Consider the following 20589-nt stretch of genomic DNA (forward strand, 5'->3'; position numbering starts at 1 on the left):
AACTTCCCTAATCTTTTCCTCATATGTACCCCATCTAGGGCATTTTGCATCCTCTGACTACAATATGATATGCGCATAACCTTCAATGAGTTCTTCACTCATTTCATGTCCCATGGGTTTAATGAATTTCACCCTCGGTTCTACTACTTTGATACAAGTAGTATCAGTTTCAACCGTGAAACATCTCATTTTTATACTTCTCCACCATAGAGGGAGGGATTTTGTATCTCAATTTCAGCTCTGATTGAAAGTTCTTCATCATTCTATCAATGTCACTGTCTCTAACATTTTTTAATCTTGTCCTGTAACACTATGTAACCATCTTCATTGAACATTCATTACTGTTCCAGTTCGTCATACTAGAGAATTGCTTGGTTGCATAGAAGAATAAGTGTGTTAACAAAGATTCAAATCTAAAGACTACATTCTTAGTCTTCTTCAGCTTCACAATGTTGTCTAACAGTTGTGTTCTGACTATCTCACACAAGTTTACCTTCCTTTTCTCAACTGCCATAACATATGTTGCATGCATGAATCTTGTTGGCAGAAAGTTCACTCTAGAACTGTGATTCAACTTATATCCTAAAATTTTACTCAAACATTTTGACTCCTTTATCTTGAATCATGTCAACCTTCATGTTCCTTCCATCAAACTTAGTATACAGGTTTGTCTCAACTATCTTTCTTACATTTCTGTCATTCATTGGATTACAACCTTCATTACTCAGACCTGTGACCTTGTGAATTAGGTCATTGTCAATTGTGACTGGTACATCACCTACCCAAAACATCTCTTCATGAACTCTACTCAAAATAATCATGGTCCATTCATGATTATCGAATTTTGTATAGAACATGTACTTAATCAAATTTAGCTCATTCAGGTATGTGTATTCAGATTTTAGGGTTAAGTCACCATTACACATCACTCCTAAATCGTTATGGATGTTCTCATCTCCAATGCTCTCAAATTTACAGTGAATGTAACTTCTAACATTCTCTACGTTAAGTACATTTGGCGAGATTTGATAAAATGCTCCTAACGGATCATCTATGAGAGAAACAAATGGGTGTTTCTTGAACTTATATTTGGGTCTATCACTTACATCACATACTGACTGGCCTGCCATGCTGCTTACAAAATATACTAGAAATTCCAACAAAAGCTTCACAAAATACCTTTAATGTCGTCTTTTAGGCCTTCTGCAATTTGCACTTCAAACGCCTTTCTTTGCACTTGAATTCGTTGTCAAATCGCTCCAATCTTTTTGCACAAACAAATGGGACACACAATCTTGCTCGCAATCCTTAAATTGATTTAAATCTTACTCCACATTAAATGCGCATCTGCTTCTTCTTCAAAAAGTTGTCACTAATTACCAATAAAATTGTTTTCTTTTGCATGGCTTACTATGACCACACAAATGCTTGCGCACTTGACCATAGCTTCCACTCTATGTCCCCTCCCTTCTATGGACTGCGCAACTTCTAATTCGCAATCTTTCATCAATTCTGATCAACTAACACTTTGCCTCTTCTAAAAATGCTTAATTCAAATAGGATGAGTCACAAACAATTTCTGACTTCAATTTCTCATCTAGGGCATCAAATTACTATTCCTCCAAAACTGCATAAGAACTTTCTGGATCCTTAGCTTTCACAAATACTTCTTTAAATTCATCATCATGCTCTTTTACTGCTTCTTCCTGATTGTTATCATTGATGTTATCATTCCTTTTGTCATTCCTGTTATTGTTCCTTCTATAATTGGGATTCCTGTTGAAGTTCCTTTTGTCCATTCTACAGAATCTTGTTGTGTGTCCAAAGTTATTACATAACTGACATATTGGTGCATTTCTTCTCTGATTAGTTCCATCCTGACTTTCAGGTGCTCTGCAATTCCTTGTAATATGTCCAAGATTGTTACACTTGTAACATACATGTTTCCTTTCGCTATTAGATCTTTCTCCATTATTAGATTTGTTTTGTGATCTTCATCTTTCATTACTTGCAGGGTTAGTATTCCTAAACATTCTACTATTCTCAATATTACTATCAAACTTAGGTTTCTTACAATCTACTACTTTATGTCCATAACCATGACAATTATAACAATAGAAATTAATAATAGGTTTGAAAGACTTACCTATGCAATCTCTTTTCATATGACCAACTCCATTGCATATGAAACATCTACCTCTGAATTCATGTCTAATTTCCTTGGATGGTTCATCTTGCTTAGGTTTATCAACTTGCTCTGTTTTCTTTGGTTCATCATGTTTCGCAAACAAATTAACTAGTTCAATCTCTTTAGATACTTCAGTAGTTGTGCTTGATTCAATCTTACTCAGATCAGATTCTTTAGGTGACTCAACAACTAGATCTGGCTCTTTCCTAATTTCAACTTTCTTTGTTGACTTTTCTCCAATAAGATATCCAAGGCCTGTCTTGTCATATGAAGGTCTTTGGTGAAATATTTTTTCATCAATTTTCTCACTAGTGGAATAAAGTTTTTCTAATTGTTGCTTAGCTTGTGTCAATTCTCCTTTCACAATGGTATTGTACTTTTCTAATTCTGCATGCTCAATCTTGCTAGAATCTAATTCAGATGTTACTTATATTAACTGGGATCTAAGGTCTGCATTCTCAAATTTCAGATCAAGTTCATTCTTACAATTCTTAAGACTTAAGTTCAACAATTTTCAACTCGTGCTTTAAGATCTCATTTTCTTTCTTCAGAATTCCTACTTCGTCATTGTTACTAGTCTGCACATTTGATTCCTTACCAGATTTCAGATCATCAGTCTTGTCTTTCAATTTACCAATGTAGACTTTTGCATCCTCATACCTATCTTTTAGGTTGTCTCTTTCTTCCGTATGAAGATCAATTTGTTCATGAGCTTCTTCAAGGTTTCTCCTCAACTGTTCCATAACTATAGGGATCTTACTCAAGTTGTTAAGCCTCTTCTAAGTAACTATGCTCTGATACCAATTGTCAGAAATAGATAATACTGAGAGGGGGGGTGAATCGGTATTCTACAAAATTTTGCCCACAACTGAATATCATTAATTACTTTATAACTTGCATATGAAAGTAGACCAACAATGTTGAACAGTATATATAACTATGCACAAAGAGAACTCATATGACCATTATTTGTTAACTAGGGAAACCTTGGCCAAGGGAAAACCTCGGTGAGGATGGTACCCACAAGATAATTCGCTAAACAAAAGAATCCTGTTAAGGATATTGACCCTGTTAGGAGTCTATGAAATACATATAGTATCTCGAGTCCTTGTTAGAGGACTAGGCCTTGTTAGAAGCCTCAATCCTGTTAGAAATTGGTAGAACAAATACAATGTATGCAAGAAGAGCCCATTGCCCTAACATGCAATTATACAATTTAGTTTCTTCACAAGAGTTGGTATACATACAATACTATCTTACTACTGTATCTCGCACTTGCTCCAATCATACATCAGATCACACAAGGCTCGCATATCATTTAAGCTTTCTTCTCAATCATTCGCATAACATCTACTTCACCACACATCACACTTTATCTGCACAAGAAATGATCTTTACTTATATCTCACAAACTAATAAAACTCTGCTCAATCGGCCTTAATGCTTTCACACACCTGATCAAATATAAAAATGACTTTGGGTAAAATCTAGGATGTCGGCCCATCATGACTTAGTAATTATTTTGTCACCAAAATAATTTCTTATGTTGTACAATCCAATTCTTTGATATGCTCTGTTCTATTCTGTTAAATATCTGAACTGGTATCTTGACTGTAACTTGTGTCGTACCATTCGTACAAGTCTGCGCACTGACATAAGTCATCACCACATTGTCATCTATCGATCCTTAACTGTGCATGTCCTAATTCGAACCTAGTCGTCCATACATGTTGTATATGTCTTTGTACTAAATCTATCTAACACTTGGACAATTTTTTATCTGTGATTGCATAAATAAAATATTAAATACATGTTGCCATAAATGACAATACTTCAAACATCTAACTAGCCATATTGCCAATACTTTCTTCAAATATCTCCATTTGAATCCGTGACAAGCCCAATTTTTGCTTATTATAATTGTTGGTATACATGGAAGACACAAGCACAACTTTATGTGTTGCTTCTTGAGTTGAAAGTTCCATCTATCATTGTTGTCATCAAAATTTTATAAGAAACATTAGAGCAGAAGATATAAGAACACAAAGTTGTCCAAGTCATAATGGACAACACAAAGAATTGTAGAGCAGCAGGTTTATTGGTTGAATCACGATATCAACATATCGTTTGGACACCTTGTGCAGTCCATTCACTCAATCTTATGCTACAAAAGATTGGAAACCAAATTGAGTGGATCAAAACAATGTATGAAGAGGCTGATGACATACAAATGTTTGTCACAAACCACCACATGACTCAATCTCTTTTCAGGAACTACTCAAAATTGGAGCTATTGAAGGTAAATGAACTTGAACTCAAGTTAGTAATTTAATTTTTAATATTTGACAATTTCTGATTTTTCATATTTTACTTATGCAATGTGTATACTTTTCTAAAATATGTATCTAACAATTCTTGTTTTTTGTTCTAATTTATGTCACAAGTTGCTGAGACCTGTTTTGCATCATATATAATCGTCTTAAGACGACTTGTGCAAGTGAAAGATGCACTTCAAGGTATGGTAATCAGCCACAATTGGGGTGTATGGAAGCAAAAGAACACTGAAAGGGCAAACAAAATAAAGGATAGGCTATTGGCTAAGTCATGTCAGGAACGTGTGGAATGTCTCCTTAAGATCACCGAGCCCATTATGAGCATGCTTAGGTACACTAAAATGGATAGGCCTTCCTTGGAGAGATCTATGATGGCATAGACTCAATGATTGAGAAGATCAAGCCAGTTATAAATGAGAAGGAGCAAGATCTACAAGAGACCTTTTTCAAACAAGTGCAAAAGATTATTAATGAAAGATGGAACAAAATGACCACTCCATTACATTTGCTTGCCTATGCCTTGACCCCCAAATACTATAGCTCACAATATTGTGATCTACCAAGAAGGTTGCCCCCATATAGAGATATGGAAGTGTCTAACAGGTACCAGGCAGCATTTAGAAGAATACTTCCTGATGATGATATGAGAGATGTAATCATGGATGAGTTCATAGAGTTTATCAATGCTAGAGGCCTAAGTAATGATGCTCTTCGTCATCGGTTTAAGAAGGATGATCATAGTTGGTGGTACCTCCATAGCCAAAAATTTCAAACATTGCAGCCCCTTGCAATCAAAGTTATATCACAAGTTAAGTTTTATTTTTTAAAAATTAGCTCACTTTATCTTAAAAAGAATCATGACTAGAAAGTGATTTTAAATTTTTTATAATATTGAATTAATTCTTTTTTAATTGCTTGCCCTATATTATCTTTATAGGTTACTAGTTCTTCTGCAACAGAAAGAAATTGGAGCACCTATTCTTTCATCCACTCAATGAAGCGCAATAGGTCACAATCAAAAGAAGCAAAAAACCTGGTATTTGTGCATTACAACTTGTGCCTTCTTTCACACAAGAGTCAAGAATACAAAGAAAGGGAGACAAAGAAGTGGGATGTAGGTGCAGAGATTGCAGACTTGGATGCTTCCACTGCTTGGCTTACAGTTGATGATTTTGATGACTTTTATATCAATACCATTGTTGATTCTGCTGCTGATCCCATTGGCCTTAGCCCAAGTAATGTCGGAGAAGAAGAAGATAAAGATAAAGATAAAGAAGAAGAAGATGAATATGAAGAACAAGATGAAGATTGAAGAGAGAAAGAATATTAATAGATTTTCATTCCATTAGTTAAACAATGAATGTGAAACAATGATACTTGAACTTGATATTTTAAATGTTTTCCATCTTTGATGTTGAAGTTGATTGAACTATTTTACTATATGATGGTATGATCACTATAATTACAAGTTTAACTGTTTATGGTGTTTTGAAGTTTTTGTTGTTTAAATGTCTTTATGCTACTATGCTATATTCTAATTTTAACTCATGCTTCATAAAAATGTATGTGTACATATATATATATATATATATATATATATATATAAATTTACATGTTTTTGTACTAACGAACCCAAACCCCTTTCCAAAATTTTGTCAAACTTGCGAAACGGTTCTCGAACTTCGAACTCAAAACCGAATCCGAACTACAAACTTAGAAAATAACCATAAACAGGTATGGTCAGAAAATGCCACCAGTGCAATGATATAAAACAGAGTCATCAAATTCTTCTGTAGCAAAGCATGTCTAAGCAAATCTCAAACCTCTTTAAATATGCCATCCTCTGTCTTGTCCCAGAAGGGGCGCCTTCCACATAGTAAAATATATGTTATGACACCAATACTCCAGACATCAGATTCGGGCCCAGACTTGCGTTTCAAAACCTCTGGTGCAACATAATATGCACTACCTACTATGTCCTGGAACTTTTTGCCTGCAAAAAATGGGATTTATAGAAAATCCTTAATGTGGAAAACAATCATGAAAGAAGATAACAAATACCCAACTGTGTTCACAAGCAAGCTGTGTAATCTGACACCTTAAAATTACCTGGCTTAATAAAATCCGACAGTCCAAAATCTGTTGCCTTCAGAGGTGAATCTTTATCTATAGACTTGAAAAGGAAGTTCTGAATAAAATGCAGCAGGTTAAAAGTGCACTGACTAAACAACCAGATGATTCAGAAATATACTATTGTTCCTCAGTATTTAAGTGGTAACAAAACATATTGCACTCTTATTCACCTCAGGTTTCAAATCCCGATGCACAACACCATGTAAATGACAACGGGCAGCAACTTTTAGCATCTGTCTTACTATTTTAGCTGCATCCTTTTCACTATACCGGCTATCCTTCCTGAAGGTCAAAATTCCAATTTCATCCTAATATGAGTGAAATAGAAATCAAGAAGCCAGTAATGTGTGTCTACAAGCTTGTATTAACAGCACACTAGATTGAGTGTAATATTTATGGTGACAAAAAGCATTGATACCCAGATAGAATTGCACAAAGATTACTTCAGAGTAGAAGCAGAACAGAAGATGTGAACTGACTTGGACATCAATGCAAAACACATTTCTATATTGGCGATCAAGATCCAAAACCAACAACCTTGAACAGTTAATGAGACCATTTAACAAACAATAAATATATTGGAATTTATAAATGATGTAAAAATGGAAATAAAGTTAAAACTACACACTCTTACTTTGCCAGAATTCGATCAAGGAGTTCTCCTCCTTCGCATAACCTGCGAAATATTTAAACTCCGTTAAAGGAATTGAAGTCATTTGGAGGGCCAAAAACTGGCAAGTATGAACAGGACAAACCATTGTAACTAGTTTCAAGGAAAATTAGAAAAACTACTGATGCTTAAATATAGAATAATTTGGCAAGGACGTAAAGTAGGACATTTCAAGAAAAGCCAAGAAACATATCTTGACATTATTAAACTCAAAGATGCATTGCATATGTTATTAGAAGTGAATAATTCTGACTAAATTACAAAAATGAGGCCAGATTATTGGCATAGTTTAATCAGTATGACAGATTTGCTTCAATATACTTCCTTATAATAAACATCTAAAGAAATATTGCAGTGCTACAAATGGATGAGTTGCTTTAGAAGCTTTCTTAGATGAGTTGGTTTTGAAACTTCCTTAGAATGAGTTGCTTCAGCAGGATAACCATAAACTACAAGATTACAAGCTCAATTGGGAGTGCCAGAAAACAATGATTCATGTTTTCAACTACTTGAAAACTTAAAAACATAATGTTTTGCAAGTTGAAGTGGATCATGATTGCCAAAAATTGGGTTCTTCAAACTTTACAAAAAAAGCATATGTTAACAACCAATAAGTTATAAGAGTTATTAGCGAGTGTTCTAGCACAAATTTCAAATTTACACCACAAGAAATATTTAAAGAATTATTAGCAAGTGTTCTAGCACAAATTTCAAATTTACACCACAAGAAATATTTAAAGAATTGACCCACAAGCAACCCAACCAAGGACCCCTAAAAGTATTGTGTCCAGCTGATATTGATGCTATATTTACAACTGATAGTCATGCATTATGCATTTATTGGTTGGGTTATGACCATGGTTTTGTTGAATATTTTGTTATTGATGTCAAAGGTTGATGATCAAGATCATATAAAGTTTGGAGGATTACTCAAAGAGGGAACTGTACCACAAACGAGGAATGAAATGCTTATCAAGCTGCTGACTATTCATCAGTTCATCGGCTATTTGGATACTTGAGCTGGTTGCTTACTTGCTTGAGCTACTTGGTTGTCTGTTTGAGCTACTTGGTTGCATGATGGAGAAGTTTAGTTCTCTCGTTGACCTACTTGGTTGTGTGTTTGAACTACTTGGTTGTCTGCTTGAGCTGGTTGCATGTTCAGTTCACCTGCTTCCTTGTTTACTTATTTCTGCCAAATAAGATTATTTGCCATATCACCGTTTGATTTTCAAAAGATAAGATTGCCATTTCAGATTATGCAAAGAAGCCTTCAATATATCAAAAGGCAGAAATTCTATAAGAGTTGAAATCAGTATAGGAAAGGTTTGACTATGATTGGGCTGACCTTGATTTTAAATATGGCAGCTATAAGTGTATGACGGAAAATTTACATACGATGTTATCACATATACTCCACATACTCATTTTTGCCTAGAATGTTTATTTCTTGGAACAAAATCTTTAATGTTTTCAACCTATGCTTAGTATGACATCCTTAGATTTTTTCCGTATGTAAGGGGGGTGGCTTTAAGTAGCATTTTTTTTTTGTGTGCATTAAAGAGTCATTTCAAGAGTAAAATAAAACGGATGCTTATGCTGTGCATTTACAGATGCAGTCATTTTTCTAAATGAGTCCATGCATGTTTTTTTAAGTGGAACAATGTTATTAAATTGTGAGGTTATAAGTTGCATGAGAATTATTCATATTAAAACTGGGCATATTTGTGAGTTATGATTTTTTGGTCACTGCTAGCCGGGTGTGTAGGAAAATTCACAACTGTGTGACTACTGAGACAAACAGTGTTTTGAGAAAAATATGTTAAGGAGTCAATGAAATGGCAGTCGAGCATGGTGGAGCCATTTTTTCTAAAAAAGAGTTGGTGTATGGTATTTTGGAGTTGAGCAATAGTCATTCTTTCAATCATCCGGCGGTGAATAATTTTCATTCTGTGTGAAATGTTTTGGAATGCTAACGTATGAAGGTGTTACAGGAAAAGTCGACTCCTCCTTTGGTCGCTTGGTAGTCTTCATTATTTTTGAATGTTGTCTTTGTGGGAGATATTTGTAGTCCTTGGTGAGGGTTTTTTATAAGGTTTGTTTGATTATGGGATGTGTGGGAAGTCTTGTGAAGGAAGGACATGGTTTTTGAATGATGCTCGAGCTTATGAAGTGGACATATATTACACCTCAAAGATGGTTGTGGGGGGATTTTAGAATATGGTAAGAATTCATATGCTTCAAGGCTTCTAGTATTTATTTTATGAGAACTGCTATTTCATTTATACAATGTAATTTCTGGGTATCTAAAGAATTGCTTTTGAACAACTCTTGTACTTATTATGATAAATCAATGTTGTTGTAGTTGCATTAAACAAAGGAGATGAAAGCTCCTTGTATAGATTTACAAAGACGATATTTTTAAAAGAAACAATCGTGAACTAAAGATGGAAATAGAAACTACCTAATAAACTAAAGACTAACTAAGATGACCATTAAAGAAACATTAAAATATTCTAATACCCTCCCTTAATCGTCATTGTCTAATTGTTGTCTTTTGGTCACAAATTCTACAAAACATTTTGCTGCTGCTGAGACCCTCCCTAGATCTGCAAAACGCAAAAGACCAAGAATCCGCCCAAAAACAAACAGAAAAGGGTCTCCCCTTCTTTAGAATGCTTTGCAACAAAAGTGGAGACCAGTATTGACTCTTGCCACTAAGATGAGTTTTTCACTAACCCTCCCAGAATTAGCAAAAGATCTGACCAAAAATAATCACAAAAACATCCAACCTGATATTGGATAACAAAGCTGCTCTTCCCTGAAGACAAAGACAAACACTGAGAACAACTAGCATGATTTTGGGAAAAAAATCCTCAAACCCTTCAAACTTTGCAAGTGAGTATGATGCTCCAAAAAAAGACTACAAAAAGCCACGATTGGAAACAAGCAAAAGTTGCAAAGTTGCAACTTTGCAACATTTTGTGCAATTTTGAAAGAAATGATGGATAAGCTCGAAAATCAGTTGGGATATTGATTCAACGGGTCAAAGAGCATACATAAGCCTTGGAAAGCCAAATTGTAAGGGTTAGTTGAGAAAAGAAGCAAGGTTTTTGGTTTGTGGCAACTGTTTGCTTGCTTTTTGCTGTTGTAATGCATAGATTTTGGTCTTGAATGCATAGTACATTGTAAGTTGATTCAAGTTTGATGATAGTAGCTTAGAGAGGACTGATTTTTAGTTCTTTTGCATTTGGTTTCAGTTCTTAAGGTGCTCTGGTTTGAGAGAGTCATAGATTTGAAGTTCAAACCCTTACAAACCCTCAAAATCAGGGTTTTGATTGAAAAAATATGAAATGCCCAATATTCCATGGTTAGAAAATCATATGGCTTTGTGGAATGTTAGGGCCCTGTAAATAGTTTCTTTTTCCATTTTTTTTAAAAATTTCCACAAGTGTTATGCTATTAAAATGGTGATGCCCTAGGCTGATCATAGTGAGTGGTTTGCTAGGAAGCAGACAAGAAATTTGTTGCTAGCAACTAACACAGAGGTGAGAAGGTCAATTCTTCGATTTGGAGAGGTGCCTGGGTTAATCAAGGACCTCATAAAAGTGATTGGAAGCCATCAAGCACCAAGGGTTGAAGGTTGCAAAGTATTTTGCAGACTATGTCTGATAAAGGCCTAAACTTGACAAAGTTGCTCAGATTGGGTTTCATATGTTGGTTGCAAAATTCAGATTGAATTCTTGGATATTGTTTAGACTCTAGAGAATCCAAATGGATACTCAGAACTATCAATAGTTCCTAGGGTTGTTCAGGGGAAATAAGAGCTATATCCAATTTAGTCAAAATGGAGGCCTAATTCTACTAGCCCTATTCTAGCCCTTGAATAGCAAGAAGTAATACTATAGGAAAAAGTTCAAAGCCAATACTTGTTGTATGGGTAGGATCATGTTAAGGGGAGTTTGGTGTCATGGAAAGACAGAAAAGAACCTGTTAGTAGAGGTCTAGGTGGATTAAGTGTGGTAAGGATCATTGGGATTGATCCTTAAGGGTAGTTGTTTAAAGAGAAGAAGCTAGGACTGTCTCAAACTACCTTGGAGAGGTATAGGCAGGTCCAAGTAGAGTCTTGGGAGGGCTCTAAGTCCCTTGTTGAGTTGGGGTTGGGAACCTTATAGTAGTGAGAATTGGTGAAGAACAAAAATTTCACAAAGGTTTTTGCATCATATTGGTATCAGAGCCAAGTTATTGAAGAGAAGACTCAGTGTATTTCAGACACTACAGTGTTAGTTTTTCCTGACCAATCAAAGGTTGGAAAAATGCCTCTTAAAGACTTGAATGTAGAAGTTGTGAAGCGGATAGTACAAGAGATGCTTGAAGAAAAAAAGAAAGAAGTGAAGCCGGAAAAGGTAAGTTGAAAGGAATATTGACAAAGTGGGGTGATTTAACAGATGAAGAAGAAGTAGGGACCACAATTGAAGTGACTATGTCACCAGAGTTAGCAAGAGAACAAAAGATCTTCATAGATGGATTCAAATCAATAAGCAAAGATCACTTTGATGGTTTACCTATCTTTTATGGTAATCTTAATGGAGAAGAATTATTAGATTGGATTGATGCTTTGAACAATCATTTTGACCTGAAAGAAGTTGCAGAAGACAAGGTGAGTGTGGCCGAGGCAAGATTGAAAGGATCGACCTTATTTAGGTGGAATATCATGCAAGAAGAGAGGGTATAAGCAGGTAAAAAGAAAAATGCTCCTTGGGAAAGGATGCAAATTAGATTGAAAAATCAGTTCATGTAGATTATGAAGTCCAGATGCATAGGAAGTTGCAGAATTTCAAACAAAGAGATTTAGATGTCAATGCCCCTATTGAGGAGTTCCATAAACTCAGTCTAAGATCCAAGAAACAGTAAAGTGAAGTGGAAAAGTTGATCAGATATCTCAATGGTTTGAGACTAAACATCCAAGATGAAATAAGTGTGTTGGCATCTCAATGGTTTCAGACTGAACATCCAAGATGAAATAAGTATTTTGGCATTTGAAACAATTCACAAGTATTTTCAGTTGGCCCTTAGGGCTGAAGACAATTTAAGAAGAAGGGGTGAACAAAATCAGAAAGGAAGTGGCAATAGAGGATTCTAAGGAAGAGGAACCTATGGAAGGAGCCAAGCACCTAAGAGGAGTGGAGAAAATTCTTTAGCAGAAGGCAATGGAGAAAGCAGTGGAAGAGGAGCATCTCCTAGGGGAGGATATAGAGGAAGAAGAAACTTCAAAGGTAGATTTGGAGGAAAAAACAGGGACACCATAGTGTTTACTGGTAAGTGTTACCATTGTCGGCAAGTTGGCCATACTACGGGCAGATGTCCAGAGAAGGGTTCAAGTTCTCATATGGATGAGAGGACTCAATCAGTGCAAGAAGATGACACTCGTACTATTACTTCACTTGTTGGAAAAGCAAGATTAGTCCTTGATGGAGAAAATTTGATGTTAAGGAGGACCTTGTTGAAGATACCCCAACACAAGAAGCCACCCCAAAGAAAGACCTTTTTCAGAACAACATGTAAGTCACATGGAAAGGTATGTAAAGTCATTGTGGATTCAGAATCTACTAAAAATATTGTGTCTTTGGAAACAGTAGAAAAATTATAATTAAAAAGACTACCCCATGTTAATCCTTATAAGGTGTCTTGGTTAAACAAGGGCCAAAATGTCCTAGTGGATGAACAAGCTTTTGTCGAGTTTGAAATAGGGGAATGTACGGATAAAGTGCTCTGTGATATACTTCCATGGATGCATGTCACCTGTTATTAGGATGCCCATGGCAGTCTATACATGATGGGGAAAAGAACTCCTATGTGATCACTAAAGGGGGTAAAAGATTTCAAATGGATCCCTTGCCTGATTAGGATGAAGATAAGTCGGTAGGGTCTAGTATGATGATGTTGAGTGGGAAAGAATTCCTTAAAGTCCTAAAAACAAAGGGGGACCAGGGATATGCCATCATGGTCAAACCCAAGGAAGACGCTAAAACTAACCAAACATCTTAAGTCTCTGCAGAACTAAAACATTTGCTAGACCAGTATACGGACATAGTGGTCAAGGAGATACAAGATTCTTTACCACCTATGAGGGATGTTAGTCATCAAATTGATTTGATTCCAAGACCTACCTTACCTGACCCCTGCACAAAATGAGGAGATAGCTAAACAAGTGCAAGAGCTATTGGATAAGGGCCTGATAAGGAAAAGTTTGAGCCCATGTGCAGCTCCAACAGTTCTAGTGCCTAAAAGGGATGGTAAATAGAGAATGTGCACTGATTGAAGGGTCATCAATAAAATCACCATAAGATATAGATTACCCATGCCTAGGATTAAGGATTTAATGGACTATCTAGGAGGTGCATGTTATTTCTCCAAAGTGGATTTGAAGTCAAGATACCATCAAATAAAAATCAGATCAGGTGATGAGTGGAAAATAAAATTCAAAACCAATGAGGGATTGTATGAATGGTTGGTGATGCATTTTGGGCTCACAAATGCACCTAGTGCATTCATGAGATTAATGAATGAGGTATTGGTTGAATTTATTGGAAAATTTGTAATTGTTTATTTTGATGGCATACTGATTTTTAGTAGGACTAAGGAAGAGCATCTAAAGCACTTGGACATTGTCTTGAGAAAGTTGTACCAGGAGAAGCTAATGATCAATCTAGAGATCAAGGATGATGGTTTTATTTATATCTTTGAAGATTTATTCAGATCTCTTCCCTATCATGATTTATATGAGTTATAGATGTTTTAATTTATTTTTGCATGAGATGTTTGACATTCATAGATGACTTTCCATAGTTGGAGCTATAAAAAAGAGCTTGTAGAAAGATCCAATTGTTTTACATATCAAACCTTATTTAGTAGGAAGAAACTCTTAGCTAGCTTACAAATTTAACTCGGCAGGGGCAAAACTCACGAAGTTTTTGCTAAAAACTCATCGAGTAATCAACAAGTTTTAGGAAAACACTCACTCATGCAGCGAAATCAGAGGTCAACCACCCAAAATTTCATTGTATGATACCAGTTTGCATTTGCAGCATTGTTTAGTCATTTTTGTTGTTCTACGGAAAGAGGATTTATACAATATAACATTTAAGTATACGTTGCACTTATTTTCTTATACTTTAAGCTATATTTGTATAAATACTGTCAGGATGTTTGAGATAGGTTTCAGCTTCATCGGAGTTAAAATGCAAATTCCAGATTTCTGGGGTTTTAAAAAATTTCAAGCTTAGCCAAATTTTACATTCAACATGCCTTCAACAGTGTTATCTCCCACAACCTGTCCTAGCTTTATGAGGTCAAATTGAAGATGGAACAATGATTTTCTAACAATTCTAACTCATTTTCTCACAAATCACTTGGTTTCAATTCTATATTCTTAAGTCCTGACAGACTTAACTGAACCACTTGCTCACACCCAAGACAGGCATTACTTTCCAACAACCCAAAATTGCTCAAAACTCAAACTATTTTGCTATGATGTATTTTCTAGTTTTAAAGAAACTATTTACTATGATGTATTTACTTCTAGTTTTATAGAAACTAACTACAATGATGTATTTACTTCTAAATTTATAGAAACTATTTACTAGTTTGCTTCCGTCATTAGCATTCTACATGAGAATTTGATTTTGTAGCCACTTTGCATTTATATATATCTAGACTCTCCTTCTTTCTTTTGTGTTCTTATTAATTAACTCATTGGAGACATCTTCGTATTGAATTTTAAAAATAATTAATTAAATTTAAGCTAGTTTTTATATTCTTGAGTTTTTTTTTTTTGGAGCTTGGCGAGTTTTTGCCGTGAGAGTTTGCCACCTATGGGTGTTATTATTGGTCTCATCAGAGTGCTCCCAAAGATCTTGTATGGATCTCATGTTGGTGCTTGTATGAGCAAAACATTTGTTACTGAACTGTATTATTTTGTAATGTATTTGGAAAAATTCGAGAACAGTAATTCAAAAGCAACAGCAATCCTTACATGGAATAAGTGAGAGAGAGGCCATTTTAGTCTTTTTTGTCAAACTGCAGGTCACCAGTGTAACTTACATAGGATAAACAATCCATATGAGATAGGTTTACTAACATTGTCTAATAAGCAGAAACACATTAAAGAGTAGCATTAGGAAAACAAAAGGAGTATAAAGTTGAATTACAGTATAAGAGAGTTGATTAAAAATGCTGCCACCAAGGAAAAAATTCAGGCAAATTAGATATAAGAGGTGTGATAGCACTGTCTATCATGAGGCAATATAAAATATTTCATCCACATACCTTAATAATGGCCAAAACCACATCACATGAAGTGGTGAATTAAGATGTTGAAATAAATGCAAACCTCATTAATTAAATCTTCCTATAATTTAGATGACTATAGAGACAATTGTTTCAAAACAAAAGAACAAGAATCGTTCATTAACACAATAACTTGGTACAGACATTCTATGGTGGATTGTGAACCTTGCCCCGCTAGCATTAAGACAATTTCATTAATATACATGAATAATCTTTTAAGCTTTTTTTGTGCAAACCTATTAATTCTCATAGTCTTCAATTAGCATGTGCTAGAATTAAATAATACTAGCACTTGCACCAAAAGGACTTGCAATGGTTGCGTCGATAGTAATATATACTATATGATTTGTTGCACAAGAAAAATAAGGAAAGTGCACTTCGAATCTTAGTAGGGTAGCTAGAATATGTTAATTTTGGAGCTAACGTCTCATATTTACACACTTAAAAAATTAATATTACAATTTATCTAGCATTCATTGTATTCAAATGTAGACACACTTGTGATAACAGTCCAACATTTTAAATTGATTATATAAAAAAAATTTAAACAAATGACTAACGAATCTTTGGAAATTATGATTTCATCCCCTATCATAATTTTTTTTTGACATGAAGCACACATTAGATGTATGAGATTTGACTACTCTCATTGATGTCTATGCTACTACTAATACCAAAAACTTATATTTTATCAAATAATATTAATGCCTTTATCACCTTATGTTAGGTTTGTAATTTAACCCTTACCAGCAATTGTTAGATTTGTTGCATGTAGGTAAAGGAGTCAATCTAAATATATTATGAATATTTTTTTTGATCTATTGGGTGGATATTTTGCAACTGACAGTTTTGGGTAAAAATTCAGTCGCAAAATAGGATGACTAGCCACAGCGTGTGAGACAAAGTCTCTCCTACCTTAAAGGGAAGGCCCCCCCTTCTCACCGTTCCTTGGATCAACTCAAGGTAAGCAAAAAGTTGAGAGATTTTGTGAGGGGTGTTACCAATATTCTTTCCTCTTGACTTTCGGGAAAGAATCCACTTACCTACGGAGCGAGTAATGGACAAGATGAAATCTCTAACTACACTTCTATCTAGTAGCTAGAAACGGTGATACCGATAAACTAACACTAACTCAAAGGCTACTTGAAAGCGTACCATTTTGGCTCTAAGTCTTTTTTTAACCTATTCTATAAGAATAACCTCTACCACTGGGGCACAAAGACTTTTAGAAGTAATAACTATTTTTCATGAATTTGAGATGGTAATACAAGCTACAATCAAAGCTCCTAGTCTATGTATTGCCACAACCGCTCTCAGTCAAAGCTTCGGCTCTGATTGCTTCTTAAATCACTATGTTCTATTATTGAACACACAATAATAACATGAATCAAAGACAATAGGCACAAATTACAGTCAAGGTTTCTAATTTGCTTTATCACAATTGCTTCCAGTCAAAGCTTCGAATTCAATTGCTTCTTTTATTCACTTTTCTCCCAAATTCGCACTACACAATCAAAGTTATGCTTGCACAAATGTGGCAAAGCTTTCTTGCATACAACAAAAGATGATTTTTACAATGAGGGGTACCTCCATTATATAGGCACAAGAGTTGAGAAAAAGATGGACGAAAAAATGGGAGCAACTCAACCAACTTTGACCTGGTCTAACTAATGAGACAAATTATTGGGTTACATGCAATTGTACATGCAACTCGCATTACATGTAATTATACATTTTCATGTAATACATCATTTTCAATTACAAACATAAAAGAAGAAGAGGAAAGACGGAAGAGAATTGAAACAATCAAAGAGATTGTTCTGAAGGGCCTTGTGCTTGGCGATGCAATCCCAGATGATAACAGGATTGAGAGTTCCTATATTTTGTGCCACTACATTCACCTTGATAACTATGTTGTTGCATCTTTTGATAACCTCCGACTCTCTTTGACATATTGTCCATTGTCATTTGAAATCTTAATGTGATCAAACTTTTTCTCATTCAAGTTGTCGTGAATTCTCCTTTGTAGATTGGCAAATTATAGATTCTCTGATTCTTTGAAAACCTTCTTGACAATGTCCAAATGTAAACTCGGAAAGCTCAAGAGAGCTCAAGGGGACTTATTTGCACGGGAGTTGTGCAAGAAAAGTAGGACAGAATTGATGCCTGGTAAATACTAAAAATCTTTAATTTTACATCCTAATTTCTAATAGTAATTCAGTTACGGTATTACCATTTTAATTTGATAAATTCAAAGTTATTGATATGATTCAAAATTTTCTTGTTTCAGATGCATGGTGGGAGATGTTTGGCACAAAGGTGCCAAATTTACAAAGGATTGTGATTCACATCTTGAGCTAGCCATCTAGTGCATCAGGATGCGAACGTAATTGGAGCCTATTTGAGCACATACACTCAAAGAAGCGCAATAGGTTGGCAGTGAAAAGATTAAATGATCTTGTCTTTGTTCACTACATCGCCTTCGCCATAGACAGATCCTTGGCACCAATACATCACTGATTGTATTAGAGAATGTTGATCCTCATGCAGAGTGGAACACAGAGATGGTTGATCCTATCTTCAGTGATGAAGATGTGGAGTGGGTAGATCAAGTGGATCGGGAGGTTGAGGCAATAGCGATGGCAGTTGAGGAGGCTAGAGTGTGAGGAGACAGAGTGCAAGACCCTGAGGCTAGGAGTGATGGATCCCAGTCTTATGACAAAAGTTATGTGGGTGAGGATGAGGATGATGATGAGGATGAGGATGAGGTTCAGGCTCAGCCATAGACATAGGGAGAGAGGATGGCTCTAGAGTCTTCCATGACTTATCTTCGACGCACTCATAGGAGGACATAGACTACTATGAGCCTTAGTCCTCTAGTTGTTATTTTGATTATGATATATGTTTTGAACTTATGAATTTGATACCATGAAATTTGTAATCCATGAATATTGTAGACATTTGAATCTTTGACACTGAAGTGACACTATGTTTATTACTTTATAGTTTATAACTTTATATTGTGTTATTTAGTTTTTTTCCTTCAAAAATTCACTTTTATACTTATGTGATCTATGCAAAATTGTGTATGTGTATTAAGTAGCTTCTATTTATCTCAATTACTATGTATTTGATGTTAATTGACTAAAAGATACATGAAACAATCTTAAAATCCTTAATAATCTTTGAATTTCATGGGTTTTTCAATTAACCGAGTCCGGTCGCCGAGTCCGAGTCCAAGTTGGATTTTGACCTTTCCCAGTCAAAGGCGAGTCTAAGCCCTGTAACTATGGTAAATATAGCCTATCGGCTAAATTATAGACCCGTGATGAAGTCCAACTCTGGATCATAGTTGAAAATCTTGGTATCGGTAATCTCTCAATCGACCAAAAAAAATTCAAAGTCTCAAAATCATCAAAAAAATGAGCGAAATAAATCGGCACTTTTATCGAACATTTGGAAATATATAATTTCTTAAAATAATCTTAAAAACACCAACATATAAACATAATTTGTATTATATAGCATAATTTGTATTATATTATATGTAACTATACGAGGCAGCCAAAAATAATATTTGCCAAATAGTAAAACAAGATATCGCACAGTTCTGCCAATACCAAGGATGAGCAGTCAAAAGTTCAAAACAAACAAAAGAGAACCTAAAAAGTTCAACTTCTAAAAACAATGGAAAGTTGAAACCTAAAACTGTTGAATATGTTAACTTTGATTTGGTTTTGGACTATAGCGCAGATATTATAAGGAATATCATGCACTTTTTGGTGATATTAAGTGGTTAAAATCATTGTGGGATAATGAATATAGCATTGTAGATATTAACTGCGTCAATATTGTTTGCCTTCCTGTAGTGCAATATATCGCGCTATTTTCCAAATAGCACAAATATTTTCAAGTATGTCTGGATAATCTCTAGTGTCTTTATTTGCAGTGATATGACTAGCACTTGCATCCGAAGAAGATGCAAGATTGACGTCAATAGACACTATCGATGGTGAAGTCATCTCATTTTTTTATCATACCATAGCCATTATGTCTTGAGGTCAATGTATTGCCCGTTACAATTTTCATCTTGAAATCAATGTCACCTTTATATAACATTAGTCATGACATTTGACCATTGCACATTAATGTTATTCTATCACTATGCATTATAGTTGATACTTAATTCTTGACATATTTTTACAATGCTTGCATCATTTAATAGCTATCTTGATGATCTAACCTTATCATACATTAAGTTTGACCATACATTATCAACTCCATTCCCATTTATTATACAACACCTTGATTTTATTAATGTATTTATGTTTTTCAAATTTGACATTAGTGACAACGGTGGGGAATTTTACTTTTGACATCTGTGGGGAATTTTACTTTTGACATCTAGAGTCTTTCTTATCTTCTCATTTTTTCTTCTCTTTTCATGATAAGTTGGAGTGACACAAACCCTAATTGGAAACCATATTTTGAGCACTTGCAATTGAATACCCAAATACAACATAATCTAGAACCTTCCGACATAACAATTGTTGTTATGCGGTAAGGTTTCTTGTTCTTTACTTCCCTTGTAACAATCGGTTTTTCATATCGAAAAACAACGACGGTTTAAACAAAGAATTTCCAACATTCATAAATAGACAACTATAATCATCTGAAATAACTTGATTAACAATTAACTAAACATAACTGTATTCATGATCAATTGAAATAATCTAATTTAACGATCAACTGAAAATAACTATATTTATGATCAACTGGAATAACTAATTAAACGATCAACTGAAAATATCTACATTTATGATCAACTATCCTTTCTTCATACAAGTAATGCTTAACAAGGAAGAAAGAAAGACCATACAAGATTCATCCGGAGGATCTTTAGCTGGTTGTGCAAGCCT

General features: G+C 34.8%; 1 protein-coding gene across 1 annotated transcript in view; it reads right to left on the bottom strand.

Moving 5' to 3' along the window:
• The window catches only part of LOC149552355 (calcium-dependent protein kinase 28-like), a 171586-nt gene that overhangs the window by 120567 nt on the left and 30430 nt on the right, over nucleotides 1-20589 (bottom strand). The window contains exons 3-6 of the mRNA XM_089787900.1: nucleotides 7289-7330; nucleotides 6825-6936; nucleotides 6631-6709; nucleotides 6345-6514 (exon numbers count right to left, since the gene is read on the bottom strand). Of these exons, the coding sequence (XP_089644026.1) occupies nucleotides 6345-6514; nucleotides 6631-6709; nucleotides 6825-6936; nucleotides 7289-7330 (403 nt within the window). The remainder of the gene's footprint in view (nucleotides 1-6344; nucleotides 6515-6630; nucleotides 6710-6824; nucleotides 6937-7288; nucleotides 7331-20589) is intronic.

The sequence above is a fragment of the Cupressus sempervirens genome, chromosome 6 (genome assembly GCF_028749045.1).
Source record: "Cupressus sempervirens isolate cs-2001-9-10 chromosome 6, ASM2874904v1, whole genome shotgun sequence".
Taxonomy (NCBI): Eukaryota; Viridiplantae; Streptophyta; class Pinopsida; order Cupressales; family Cupressaceae; genus Cupressus; species Cupressus sempervirens.